This window comes from Mustela erminea, chromosome 3 (assembly GCF_009829155.1).
Source record: "Mustela erminea isolate mMusErm1 chromosome 3, mMusErm1.Pri, whole genome shotgun sequence".
In the NCBI taxonomy this organism is placed as follows: Eukaryota; Metazoa; Chordata; class Mammalia; order Carnivora; family Mustelidae; genus Mustela; species Mustela erminea.
This window is the reverse complement of record NC_045616.1, coordinates 94,970,759-94,985,638: the sequence shown is the minus strand read 5'-3', so window position 1 is coordinate 94,985,638 and position 14,880 is coordinate 94,970,759. Positions and strand designations below refer to the sequence as shown.

Sequence of the window (14,880 nt, the reverse complement as noted above, 5' to 3'; positions counted from 1 at the left end):
AAGGTCTCACAGGTTTACTCATTTTAAGTCCGTATTAAATATGTAGTAAAGGATACCATTAGTGTTACAAGGAAAGACAGATAAGTTTAGTTGGGTGTAAGGAAAGTGTGCAGGTGAGGGTGTGAGGGAGGGAGAACGGGAGAGAGAGAATGGATGCAGACTAGGTATGTAGAATCATTCTGGGCCCCCATTTTAACAATGAGCCAGGCACAGAAGAGATTTTTATGCTCTTGAATATCCCAAATCAGATTTAGGGAACAAAAACAAGCAGAAAATGAAAATAAAAGATAACATAAGTGTTGTTCTGTTTTTTGTCTGATGAAAGGCTTAAACTGTGTTCTGTCACTGTAAGATGATAAGGGTCTATGCTGAATTACTTGGGGAAAAATAATTTTGAGGATCATGCAAAGCAGGGTCAGAGTACTTTAATAAATTATGGATATGGGCTTTGAACTGTAAAATGTGGAATAAATCTTAAGATTCTGTACACTTTTTTGGTCACTACTCCTTAATATGTACCATTTTCATATGGCTGACACTATTCTTACTAGGTCACAGGTAGTAAAAATTTTTCTAGATACCTTCGAAGTCTATATATGTTTATTATTTTTAATGGCCATGTACTATCCCTTGTCTTGATAAGGAAACAGTGTGCTTGACTATTCTCTAACATTTCAGTATCTGCAGGATTCCTTTTCCTCGGAATACATTCTGCAATATCTTTATATAAACAGATTTTGGGTGCATTATCTCAAAGGAATAACAACCCCAATACAAGACACCGAACAGGTAGCTCTAAGGAGTAAATGGCAATGTCTGTTAAGTGCCTAGCATGGTTGCTGCATATAGAAAGTTCTCAGGAATGGTTAGGTTTTATTATTTCTTTCTCCTTCAATTTAATAGGATTGATGTAGAAAGAATCACAGAAATAAAACATACTGTCAATCCTTAAGTCTTACATCCTTGGGCAAACAGAGAACTAGGATGAAGAGAACCTTGCTCAGAAAGTAATAATGACACTCAAACTTGGTCTTCATTCTTCAGAAGGTTCCACCATACTCTATTCCTATGGGTAGAAGGGTCCAAAAAAATCCTTTTTATGACATCATTTACCGAATGGCTTACTCTGTACTTTAAAATCTACCATCATATTTGAAATTTTAAAATCAGTATGTGGTTATATGTCCACTTTCTCTTTTCTACTCTGTTGACAAACTGTTTTCTATTATATGCGATTTGTTAATCTCAGGGTCAGCCCATGATGATTACCATTTCCTCCTATCAATCAGGAAGACTAGAAACAGAAAATGTGAACCACCCCCAACAATATTCTGTCAATAGTTTATCAAGTTCTAGACAGCCTATTGGAATTTTTATTGGTGTAATATTTAATTACATATATATGTATATGCATAAAATAACATCCACTTAGAGTTTAATCATCATTTTTGGCTGTCACAACACAATATCTTTCACTATTTTTGAAGTCTGCTTTTGTGACTCATCATTTCCTTGACCCAGACACATACACATTCTGTTGTTGTACAGGTATTCTCAGCTTTCAGAAGTTTGCGTTACGCCATTTTGCTTTTATGTCAATATCAGTTTTCACTAGCTACAAGAAATCTGAAGAGAATTCTTACTTATAGACGCAATGTGAACCCAGTCAGAGTAGAATCAACAAGCTATTTTCTCAGAAACTATATTCGGTATCTGATTATCAAACTGTCATAGCTTTCAACTGGGTCTGTGTGCATCTTTGCTTTATCTAGATTTATTCTGTGCACCCATTAACAAAGTATGTCTTAAGGTATCAGAAAAACCTAAAAGAGGTTTTTTTGGGGGGGGTTGGGACCACTCAAATTTTCTTTCATATAACTTCAAGGTAATTGCTTCTTCCTTTTATGTCATTTTTGGCTTACAAAAGGTTTCATAGAAATGCTCTAGTTAGGGAATAGTGGGGGAAACCTACACGTAATTAAAAAAAAATCAAGACTAGGCTCTTCTTTTGGCTATCACATCAATATTAGAATGTGCCTGACTTTTGTTTTATTAATTACTGACACCTATTATCTCTAAGGTTCCTTTTTTTTTTTTTTTTTTAAAGATTTTATTTATTTGAGGGAGAGAGAGACAGAGAGGGAAGGAAGGAGGGAGAGCATGCATACACACAAGCAGGGGACGCCAGGAGAGAGAGAAGCAGGCTCCCCACTGAGCTAGAGCCTGATGCAAGGCTTGATCCCAGGACCCTGGGTTCATGACCGGAGCCAAAGGCAGATGCTTAACTGAATGAACTACCCAAGGGCCCCTCTCTAAGGGTTTCAATTAAACTTCTTGGATTTTGTAGTTGGTAAGTAACATTATCTGTGAGATTTTAAAAGGTAAAAATTTTCACTTATTTTTATTCTTCAATTTCAGTGGTGAAGGTAAAAATGTTCTCAAACAGAAGGGCTCCTCTTATAATGTTCCATGTTTTTGTAAGAAGACTTTATAATGAATTTTAAAGAAGAACTCTTTATCTCTCAACTTCCTGCATAGGGTAATCATTCAGAATGGATGGTATTTCAATATCTGGTTAAGAGGATCACTCAATGCTTGGGGTGTATCAGAAAACTTTTTTGAGTGAACAATTGCATGGGACTTCAGCTTAACTCTGGAGAAATAAATTTCTATTTTCTTTTATATTAAGTGAAACTTTGTTACTTACAGGTACCATAGGCAGGTTCCCACTGCAATGACATCATCTGAAACTTTTCCTCATCTGTGTCTACATCCAGACTGGAAAGATACTGCTTCACTTTTCTTGCCATTTGGGCATCCTCGTATAGCTTCTTGGCGTTAAGCAGAGAGCTGCGACGTGCCCTTTTTTTGTGTGCACCTCCCTGAACATCCAGCATGTTTGAGTTTGTGCTGCCTTGACTCAGTGACCTGTAGGGAGATGGACATCACAATGAGGGGCAGTAAAGATGAGAATTACAAATGGCCAGACTAAGATTAAAAGAATTTTGTTCTGTTAATGCTATTGCATGCTGATGCAAATGAGTTAAAAGATGAAGAGCATTAATGCAGAGTAATATGGCACACATGGCTATGTTCTGAGTTCTAAGATTCGGCAAAGTGTAGAACTCAAAAGAATAAGATAACACCGCCCTCACCACCACAACGAATTCCATCAGGTTTATGTTTGCGCCTATGCAACCCATGACAAAACTATGACAAGTAAAACTGGCCCAAAGGCCATCCACACTCTGAAGATAAGGCAAGAGCCTGGGTCACAACAAGTGGATCCTTAGTCAGATCTCTGCACCAGGAGTTTCTAGAGCAGCTCTGCTTGTTTGTGCTGCTTTGGGTATGCCACCGCCACCACCATTCCTGTCTACAGCAGACCCACTCTGAGTATGCTAGCCAATTTTACCAGAAGTTGATCTTGACCAAATTCAAAGAGAACAATCAACAGGAAAAATAAGTATTATATTCAATTCAATATAGTTAGAGACCAGAAGTAGGAGAGGAAAGCTACTCAGTCTTCTACTTGCACACCAACTGATTAGGCAATATGTGGTTCTAGGACTATCTGTGACTGGGGAATTTTCTTTGCAATGCCTCCGTGATAGAACTGCAAGCCAGGCAGAAATAACTACAGTTCAAACAAGCTAAAGCCCTCTCCCAACTCTCCTCTTTTTGGCAAACTTCATTCTAGAATAACCACATCTAGAACCAATGGAAAATAGGAAATGCTATACTATTTATAATAAGGCCAGAAATGCAAGGTTCTTAAATGATTTTTATTTTATTTTAATTTTAATTTTTTTAAAGATTTTATTTATTTATTTGACAGACAGAGATCACAAGTAGGCAGGGAGGCAGGCAGAGAGAGAGGGGGAAGCAGGCTCCCTGCTGAGCAGAGAGCCCGATGCGGGGCTCGATCCCAGGACGCCGAGATCATGACCCGAGCCAAAGGCAGAGGCTTTAACCCACTGAGCCACCAGGCGCCCCATGATTTTTATTTTAAATGAAGTTCCCATTCCAAAATAATAAAGCTATCTATGGGTTTATTAAATTACCCTCATTTTTATCCCCAAATATTCTAAAAGACCACAACCTATAGAAAAATTTGTTCTTCAATGCTTACATACTATTTAAAACAGACACTAGAATCCTAATGTTTTCTTTGTAAACTAAGTGAACACAAGTTAAGTGTTACAGTATTTTTTTTTCTTTCAGTATTTTAAGATCTTTGGAATAGGATGTGCCTTACATTGGAAACCAACTTTCAATTGCTACTGGTCAGGCCCATTTCACACAGAGAAACGTCAAAACTAAGAATGGTTGGGAAGAAAATCCAATGATGTTAATGAACTACTCTTTCAATCTCAAATGATTTTAAGAAGGGAGTGAATCCGACAACATTCCCAAAGCAGCAGTCAAAAGGAGGCAAGTATCTACAAACCCAAGCCAAGACTCTAGCACCAAAGCTTTTACTTCTCTAATGGCTTGTTTTAGGAAATAATGCATTACTAACACCCTGGATGACACAAAAGATACTACCTGTGCAGGGAAAAAAAACCTCCCAGAAACTAGTCACTCAGAAGATTCATATTCTAAATACGAAGAAGTCTAAGATCCAAATAAACCAATTTAATTTGCTCACATTTTAAAAAAAAAAAAAAGATTTTTATTTATTTATTTATTTGTCAGAGAGAGAGAGAGAGAGAGAGAGCGAACGAGAGAGAGCACGAGCGCACTGGCAGATGGAGGCAGAGGGAGAAGCAGGCTCCCCGCTGAGCAAGGAGCCCGATGTGGGACTCGATACCAGGATGCTGGGATCATAACCTGAGCCGAAGGCAGCTGCTTAACCAACTGAGCTACCCAGGCGTCCCAACATTTTTCTTTTAATGAATGCAAAAGGGTGTTTATGTGATAAAATACATACCTAAGTTTACACAAGAGCTCTTTTAAATAAGCATAAAGTAAAAAATACTCAGGGGTAAGAAGGCAGTGAAATGATTTTTCTTAGTGGTACATCAAACAGTGGTTTGTGTCTAACAACTGAAGATATCTTAGATTCAAATAAATGCAGTAAAATCAAGTGCCAACATTTAGGAGCAAATTTGAATACAAAGATCTTAATAAGTTTTCCTTCACTGGTATCCGGGAAAAAAAAAGGTTTCTACAAATCTAGGATACACACAAAATTCTAATAACTAAAAACATTGTAATAAATGACAATTAAATGTCTTCTAAACTACTTTCAGAACAGAAAAATACCATGATATAAGAATAAAAGCACTCAGCATCTACAAAATCACAACAGAATGCAACCCTAAAATCGAACAGTGAATATGTTACTTAAGTCATTCAATACCCCAAATTCCCAGTAGGATGTACTGACCAAGTATTTTTCTTCATAACAGTAATGCCAGGAATCAATTTCTATTTTTGGTGAGAAGAACCAGAAAAGACCAAGACATAAATGTGGAATACAGGAAACACATGAGAAACACAAAGAGAAGGAAGAATGGAGAAGGAAGTTCAAGTTCACCAAACTTCCAACAGAAAACAAGATCACAAATAAGACAAGACTCAAGTTCAAGTTAAGTGGCTCACAAAAAATCCTATCATGTAATAAGAGCATCTAACTTCATGATTCACTCTAGTCTTAAAATAACAAAATCCTTCATTCACAAAACCATCTCTTTGTTCATCTAAAAATGAAAGGGATACATAGATGATTTATAAGGTCCTAAACATTCTATGATTCTAAATAGGTATCTATGTAAAAGCAGAGATCTGAACATACCTGAACAACAAAAGGTGGCAGTTTCTGATTGTATTAGTTCTTTTTTTTTTTTTTTTAAATAAGATCAACTCTATCCCCAACTTGGGCTTGAACTCACGACTTCAAGATCAAGAGTTGTATGTTCTACAGGACTGAGCTGGCTAGTCACCCTGATTGTATTACAGTTTTAAGAAAGATAAGGGAGTCTCTTATTAAAAATGGCAGAAATTTAAAATAAATTTCTATCATGTTATATTACATCTCACAGTATTAGTGGAATCTGATGAATTAAAATAATCCTATTTCAATTATTTACTAACTGAATTTTAAAAATTTTAAAAATTTCTTACTGTTATGTTAGACACCATACAATACATCATTAGTTTTTGATGCAGTGTTTCCAAGATTCACTGTTTACTAACTGAATTTTATAACAGAGTTTGGATAAGGCTGCCTCTTCTTGGAAAAACTAATGGGAACAAAACCTTCACAAACAAAAGTGATCCATTTTTTTTATTATCATGTATTTCTTAATAAAATATGGCATCTGAAGAAACTTTTTGTTAACAATAGTCTTCACATCCAACGTGGGGTTTGAACTCATGACTGTGAGATCAAGAGTCACATACTCTACTGACTGAACCAGCCAGGCACCCCAAAATATGGCATCTGAGAATAAGAAAATGGCACAGATTCTGGAATCAGACTACCTGGGTCTCGATCCACTATTAGTGAGCTATAAGAATTTAGACCAGTCTATCTCCCCTGTCTGAGAGTATGAGAATAACAGTATTTCTCTCCCAGGGTGGATGGAACATTCAGTAATTCATTTAAAGTGCTCAGAATAATAAATGGCACATAGCACACACCAAATATTTACTGTCATCATCATCATTTAACTGCCCCTGCTAAATTAAAATCTATAAGGGACTTATGGGACATCAACAATGGCAAAGTAAAGGGGGAAAAAAAAAGCTAGTTCCATCACTACTTTCACCTTGTTAGCAAAAGGCATTTGTCAGGAATGTAGGTTGACAGGGTTAATAGAATGCATGCTATTTTCTGTGCGTGCATTAATGAATAGGATGCAGTATATGTTAAGAGTCGTACAATCTTCATTTCAGTTGCATTCATCTCTACACTTACCCCAGACTCCGCCACCTCTTCTTCCTGTAAGCAAGAGCCACAAACATTGAAGCATGGGTTGAATAGGAAAGCACAGAAAAAAGACAACAGTTGAGAGTCAGAGAAACTATGAAGACAGACTAGAACAGAAAAATTATACTAAGAAAAAAATGGTAGTTAACAGTAAAATGACTTTAATGGAATGCAGAGGGGTAAAATGAATTATGATACGTACTGAAGGCCAACAAACCTGCAATATTCTTTAAAATATTTTTTTTAGGTTAATTATATTTCTAATATCAAATCTGTATCTTAGGCTTATGTTAATAAGAAACTTAAGAAAAAAACACGTTCTTACTCTAACTTGTGAATTTAAAGTTTTTAGGGAAGGAAACCTTAAATTAAGGAAGAATTTTTGAGTATTTTTTTGGAAAGGATTTCTGGGCCACTCATTCAAATGACAGGATGAAATTATAAGGAACATAAAAATTTATGTCATTTCTAAGGGAAGAAATTTCTCTGACAATGTACTTTACAAGAAATGTTAACCAGCAAAATTGACTTAAATTTAAGTAAAAAATACCATCAGAATAAGATACTGCATATCCTTATACTCCAATTAGACTGAATAAAGATTCTATTTATTTTTGCTCCCTGCCGGCCCTCAGTGTACCAGGCCTGTACCCACTAAGCTCCAGCTGCAGGTGCCCCAAGTCTCTGTTTTTCAGTCAGCAAATTGATTACTGTTAGAATAAAAGATGTTACTTTGTCCACACTAGATAATTTACCCCACAAAAATGGACAATTACTTGCTTAAACAAGGAGCACATTTCAGTACTGGCTGACAAAACGGATTCAGGAAAATTCAATCCATTCTAAGTGTCCAAACTAATTATAAATGTTTCCTTTTCCCCCACACTATATTCTACTTAACCAAGGCCATTCCACAGAAAACAGCCAAGTTTATGAATTTCCTCCTTAGGTTTTTCCTCCTCTGCTTTTTTTTAGTAGCTCAGCTGGTACTCGTTATTTACTGGCCTGGTAGGGGCACAAATTCATAATGTCTTCAGGAACAAGGCTCCTAACATATAAACGGAGGTCCACATAAAGACAACAGGGAGGTGGTGGGACCACTGGACAGAAACATGCAACAAAAGCAAAAACTTAAAGAAACAAACAAACAACAAACCCCCTCCAGGTTTGCTTTGGTCCCTGGTTCTTACTGTTTTCTGCTTCCAAACTGTTGAGCACCGACATTTGCTCATTACACACAGTGATTCTTAAGGGTAGAGTGGGGATGGCTGAGGAAGAGGACAGTGGACACTACCCTTTGCCCATACTCTGAAGGTCCTCTACACTAGGAGCAACCATCAGATCAACTCCTTACAAAAACAAAGACTCTTCCCCAACGGATTTCTTTGGCAATCATTCTTAGCTTCTCAAAATTCACTAAACCATCTAATTTGGAGTCATTTCCTATGGAATAAAAGCAATTCTTTGGTTCTCAAAATTAAAATACCTATATAAAGGTAGCAGAAGTCAAGTTTCTCTTTACAACAGTAAGTAAGACAAAACAAAAAATCTACCCTGACACACACACACTATATTTTGGTTATCAAAACTCTAACTCACCTCTGATTTTTAAAGAAAAAAGTATTTTTTGTTTCATTCCTAGAACTACATGTTTTTTTAAGTCAAAGGAACTGTGCTTGCCTTTGTTGATAGTTCATTTTGAAGTCTTATGTACTGAAGCTATACACACAGGGCCCAGAAAAAAGTAAGTCACCTAGATTAAAACCCCAGTTATCTATTTACCCTGAAAATTATGAAAATTACTGAGAACATCTTGACAACAAATGTTCTGTAAGTTTTATATAGTCTAGAAAAACTTTACTATATTTAAAAATGAACTTTAAAAAGCATTCTTAGAACTGAATATGGAATACAAATAACATCTGCCATTTCTATTAATGATGGAACCATGCTTAAATACTGCACTTTCTCAATTCTGTTAAAGTACTTACAAATAAACAGTAGTACTATGGCTTGAGGAAAAGAATATGTTTTTAAAAGAATAAAGTATGACTTAATCAGAAAACAACTTAAAAATATTCAGTAAAAATAGAAGACATGTGCAGGACTAATAAATAATACTATACAAATAAGGCTGAAAATCAGATAACGCATTTGTCCTCTGTGATAACTTCAGTAAGGGTCAGCAATTTTCTTATATTAGTTATCTTAACATAACAATAATACAGAATTATCCATCTACTCAAAAAAGTAGTACAGAACACGTGTTCAAATGTCAGCAAACTACATATTACTGGGCAAATAACCTAACTGCTCTCAACACTGGTTTTTTTCCAATGTAAAAAGAAACCCTATACCACCTACCTTTAAGGGGTACCAAGACAAATGATTACTTATGACTGGCCTGTGTAAGCATGTCATGCAGTGTATATAACAAATGGGAGATGGTTAATAAATATTATTGCTTTATCACTTGACGTCACTCTAACACTTTTACACACTTCAATGTCTTACCTCTGCCGAAACATCATAGCTGGGTCCATGTTAGCAGAAGTCATTCGAACAACTTGGCGGGATTTCTTTGGCAATCATTCTTAGCTTCTCAAAATTCACTAAACCATCTACTTTGGAGTCATTTCCTATGGAATAAAAGCAATTCTTTGGTTTCTCAAATTAAAATACCTATATAAAGGAAGCAGAAGTCAAGTTTCTCTTGGGAGCACAATTCGAACTGCCACTTCTGTTTTCTTGTTTTTTGTTTTGTTTCCTTAGAGGAGGAGATAGAAAGGGAGGTGGGGAGGGGCAGAGAGAGAGAGATTCTTGAGCAGGCTCCATGCCCAGTACCAAGCCTGATGTGAGGCTTGAATCCCACAACCTTAAGATCATAAAGTGAGCTGACATCCAGAGTCAGAGAGTCAACCACTGTGCCACTGAGGTGCCCCGCCACTTCTATTTTAAGAAGCAATGTATATGACTCAACTCTGCTCCTAGGTACTGAGCTATTGGAAGGAATTCTATTCCTATGGAGCAGTGATTATGAATACTGGAAGGTGGATAAGCTACATAGCTTCTGAAACCAATTTCACAGTATTGTTACAGGAACACCTGTAAAATGTGCACCTCCTTAAGTCTTACTCTCCAGATGCTCAGCTCACTCTCAGGCAGGTACCTGTCTCTGCTCTTTTTAGACAGCAGGGTATAGCACCTAAAAACTTAGGCTTTAGCCAGGGTCATAAAGAGTGACCTATGGGCTTAATTAATCCAGTAAGTTTTCTTTGATTTAAAAACACTTTAGAAATTGTTAAATGACGTTGTCAACATTTAACAAGGGAAGATATCCCCTGAAAACTTCTGACTATTCTTAAAAAAAGGGAGGGTTCTGGTGGGGGATTAAGGAAGAGTAGGTATGTTTTCTTAAATCACAATTATTAGTTAAAATTAAGAGGTGGCTGGCTCACAGAAGAAACACTTTCTAGTTTGCCATTCACCTTCTTTTACCCAAAGTTTTTAATTTACAATTCTTACTTTCATCAACTGATGCAAATATGCTTACTTAAAAGTTCCGTAATTATTATTTCTATTCTGATAACTGGGCTCTGAGGAAAAATTCACACAACTTTCAAAATGGTCTGCTTTTCTCTGAAGAGAGTAAGTATGAAAACCAAACTTAGCCTATCTGATGGCTTACTAAAGTTCAGAGTACAAGGCAAAAAGAAAAAAAAAATGTTCAAAAGGCAATGTGGACTGTCTATCGTAGTGTTTCTTTTTCATGCCTGCCTTCAATACTTAGTGTGGCTGCATTTATCTAATGTGGTAGGCCCCTGAGATGCCTCTGTGGGAAATCTTAAGTCCCAAACAACTTTAAGAACCTATATGGGTCTGAAAACACAGCATGTTCTATCTCCTCATAGTAAACAGAACCTATACATTAAAGATTTGAGTTGTTCAGTGTCTCAATATGTGAGGTGGTAACAAAATAATAATCAAAAATACTTTTCAAGTCACATAAACATGTTTTGAGGTAGCAAGTCAGAAAAATATATGTGAAGTCTATCACAGTATTTCCTTATGAAAGAGGGGTAAGGAGAGTAGGGGCAGTAAGATCAGATAATCAGAACCACCTTGTACTGGGAATAACTAGAAAATTTGAGCAAAAACAGAAAAAGCAAATAATTTAAGTAATCAAAAAACTACTGAAGCAGTGAAGATTCTGAAGAGGAATGAAGATCTTGGGGAAGGTTTACTATTTTGCAGTGCTTGATCCTACGGGTATTTACTGATTCAGAAAAGGCAGATGATGAACTTAAAGAACTAAGTGGTACCATCCCAACCTATGAGATTAGAAGGAAACAACTTAAGTTCTGGCAAACTTCCAATGCTTTGGGTTGGGATCCCGAAGGGCTATCCTGGGATTAAGGATGAACTTAAATGTGACCAGGATACAAGTTCAGTGTTAAATTATCTCAAGATACGAAAATGGATTAAGGTGATTTTGGATTGTTAGGACACCTAGCTGTCCTGGCAAAAGCAAGCTTTAATTTCTCTGGAGGAATGGGGCATTATCCAAATCTCAGATTATTTCTCTAATTTTTTATTAACAACATACATTTGACCAAAAATAACCAGGGCTATCAGGAAAAGAGACAACATGAATTAAATGCAGGAGAAAAAAATGACAGAAAGGAACGCACAAAGGATGGGAGTTATTAGACACAGACTTTAAAATAACAAAGTCGAATATGTGCAAAGATACAGAAAACAACACAGAACTATTATGAAGAACATAATAAAGATAAAAAAATGTAAATTATAAACCTCACCAAAAAGAAAAAAAAAAAGCCTCATATAACACAAAAACTAGAAGTAGGAACTCACTGATATATTTAATAGTAAATTACACACAGTTGAAGAAAGAACTGATAAACTGGAAAAAAATTATCCAGAATGAAGCATGGTTAGACAAAAAGATGAGAAACAGAGAAAAGAGGTATGAGGCAATGGAGGAAGTCATAAGGTCTAACAGAGGTGAAATAAAAATTCCTAGAGGTTAGAAGAGGAAAGGTAAAAAATTTGAAGACAAAATGAATGAGAATTTTCAGAACCTCAACAACAACAAAAAATCAAAATACAGCTTTCAAGACATCTTACAAATAAATCAGGGACTATGCCACACCTAGTTACATCACAGCCAAACCAGAGGTAAAAAAGAGACAAAGAGAAAATAATAAGGCAGCTATTGGAAAGAACAAAATATAGTCACAGGCACAGCGAGGGTAAGACTGACAAATGATGTCCCAACATCAACAATGAAAGCCAGGACACAATGGAATGGTCTCTTGAAATGTTCAAAGACGACAACTGCCAACCAAAATTATGCCTTAAAAATGAAATATGAAGTAAAGATTATTTTTAGATAAATAAAATTAAGATATTTCATCAGCAGCAGACTTGCACGTAAATAATAGTGTTCTATAGCAAGAAAAAAACCCAACCACATAGAGCGTTGATATGCAGAAAGAAATAAAAACAAAAAATATCATATAAATACTGACTATACTAAATGACAGTATGTGGGAGTTCAAAGCATTAAGAACAACTGCATATAAACTGGGAAGTTAGTAATGGAATTTAAATAATCTAAGTTCCTTGTATTGCCCAAATACATAGAAAAGTACTGATGAATATTAACCTAACATCAAACTAATTGAGTATAAATATTATAATGTCTATTGTAACATGAGAAAAAGAGTGTAAAGCAGTTAGTAAGTTATTGTACTAGAACAAATACCATACACAAAAATTAACTCAGGAAGTCTGTAGATAAAATAAGGTAAAACATCACTGAGATAGGCTTTTAAGGCTAAGAACCTGCTGTTCAACAAAAGATAATCTTAAGACTCAAAAAGTAGATCATACACCCAGGATTTATTAATAAATACTTAAAAATGTAATAAATGAAAGAGAAAACCTGATAAAAAGAATACATAAGAAACCTGAAACTCATAATTGACCCAAAAAACCCCCAATAAATATATAAAAGGGTATTCAATCTCATTAGTAATTAGGAAAATGCAAATTAAACCACATCATTACTAAAATGGGTAAAATAAGAAGACTGAGTTTACCAGGTACTGATGAGGAACAATGACAACTCTTAATAACAATGCCAGTGCTTGAACTTCAGTACATAATGCCAACTCTTTTCTAAAGTTGATTATATGAGTATCAGATCCATAAATGCCACCTTGACTGATATGAATATTCAAGGCAGCATTATTCATAATAGGTGAACAGTGGAAAACTGTCAAATGCTTATCAGAAGAATGGAAAAATCCACTGTACTGCATTCAGGTAACGGAACAGTAATTTTTGGAAAGTCAAGTACAGCTATAGTCAAAAACATGGAAAAATCTCACAAATCTAAGGTTGAACAATATAAACCAGAAACCAAAACCCAAACCAAAGCATAACAAATACATTCTGTAAATCTATTTATATAAAGTTCAACAACAGATAAAACTAAATCCCAGTATTAGGAGTCAGGACAGTCATTACTATTTGGGGAAGAGAATGAGGGTGGTAATTAATTAGAAAGGGACATTTTGGTTTTGGCCAAGAGTATTGGTTACATGGATGTTCTCTCTGTCATAATTCATTTAGTTGCTCAATGATTTTGGGAACTTTTATGTATTGCATGTGTTGAGTAATTCAATTAAAAAAAAAAAAGTTGGAAGGAAAGTATTACTTAGCAAAATCAACAAATATTGATTCCAACAGTCTGATCTGAGTATAAGTGAAATTTGTGTTTGAATGCATAGGATAAACACCTAAATTTGTTTCTGTCAATAATGGGATTTTGATTTATAAAAAGTTGCTGCATTTATAATTACATAAAGCTTTAGTGACATAAAAGGTTGCAAAACATATGAAATATAATAAGCACAATTCTGTGGAATTAGTTGAAGTTTAACATGCTAATTTTCAAATAACTTTTAAATACCTTCATGGAGAAATGTCATATCCTTTCTTGACAACAGGGAAGAGTGGAATAATTGGAGGCTGCATTGCTTTGACTACTAAGAATATTTCTGTATTTTGCCATGTTTCTAGATGGATCAAAAGGTCTTGTAGATCTTGGAGGTGTTTCTCATACTTGCTTGGTAATTTTTCCCAAGTACCTCTGAGTCGTTGCTACAGATGCCAGGTTCAGGCCACTGCCAAAGATGAGAATAAAAACATTAATAAGGGACTTGGAGGAGTGAGAAAGACTCAGGGCAGTAAAGCATATACACCAAGTTTCTCTAACAAAGCTAAAGTAAGTAGGGACAAATTTTTTTTTTTTTTTTAAAGATTTTATTTATTTATTGACAGAGAGAAATCACAAGTAGATGGAGAGGCAGGCAGAGAGAGAGAGAGGGAAGCAGGGCTCTCTGCTGAGCAGAGAGCCCGATGCGGGACTCGATCCCAGGACTCTGAGATCATGACCTGAGCCGAAGGCAGCGGCTTAACCCACTGAGCCACCAGGCGCCCATGTAGGGACAAATTTTAATATTGTTGAAATGAACAGAGTATAACCGTGGGAGAAAAAAAATACAAGGGACTCTCTAATCTGACAACAAGGAAAACTGCTTTCAGAGGAACTATATATATTACTTGTCTATGGTTGTATTCCTGTAGCCTTTATTTTCCAGCTTGCATATATGAGGATCATAGTGTTTCCATAAAAGACACACTTAACATAAAAAAAAACACCCTCAAATATCACAATGTTTCTGTTTGTTTTACCTAGAAATAACTTTATGGAGACATTATCTATTTGAAAGAGGTTTAAGTAATGCTAAACACAAATGCTATAATAATTGAGGCAAGTTCTAGGGCAGAGGCAGCCTTCTTTTCCAGAGATTTTGTTCTCTCACATCCGATTCAAGTACTTCCTTATCTCT

At 35.6% G+C, this 14,880-nt stretch overlaps 1 protein-coding gene across 1 annotated transcript in view; it reads right to left on the bottom strand.

Moving 5' to 3' along the window:
• RAPGEF6 (Rap guanine nucleotide exchange factor 6) overlaps positions 1–14,880 on the bottom strand; it is a 196,720-nt gene that overhangs the window by 19,764 nt on the left and 162,076 nt on the right. The window contains 9 exon segments of the mRNA XM_032336811.1: positions 2,708–2,928; positions 6,926–6,949; positions 9,452–9,510; positions 9,512–9,576; positions 13,938–13,962; positions 13,964–14,002; positions 14,004–14,059; positions 14,062–14,125; positions 14,127–14,151. Of these exon segments, the coding sequence (XP_032192702.1) occupies positions 2,708–2,928; positions 6,926–6,949; positions 9,452–9,510; positions 9,512–9,576; positions 13,938–13,962; positions 13,964–14,002; positions 14,004–14,059; positions 14,062–14,125; positions 14,127–14,151 (578 nt within the window).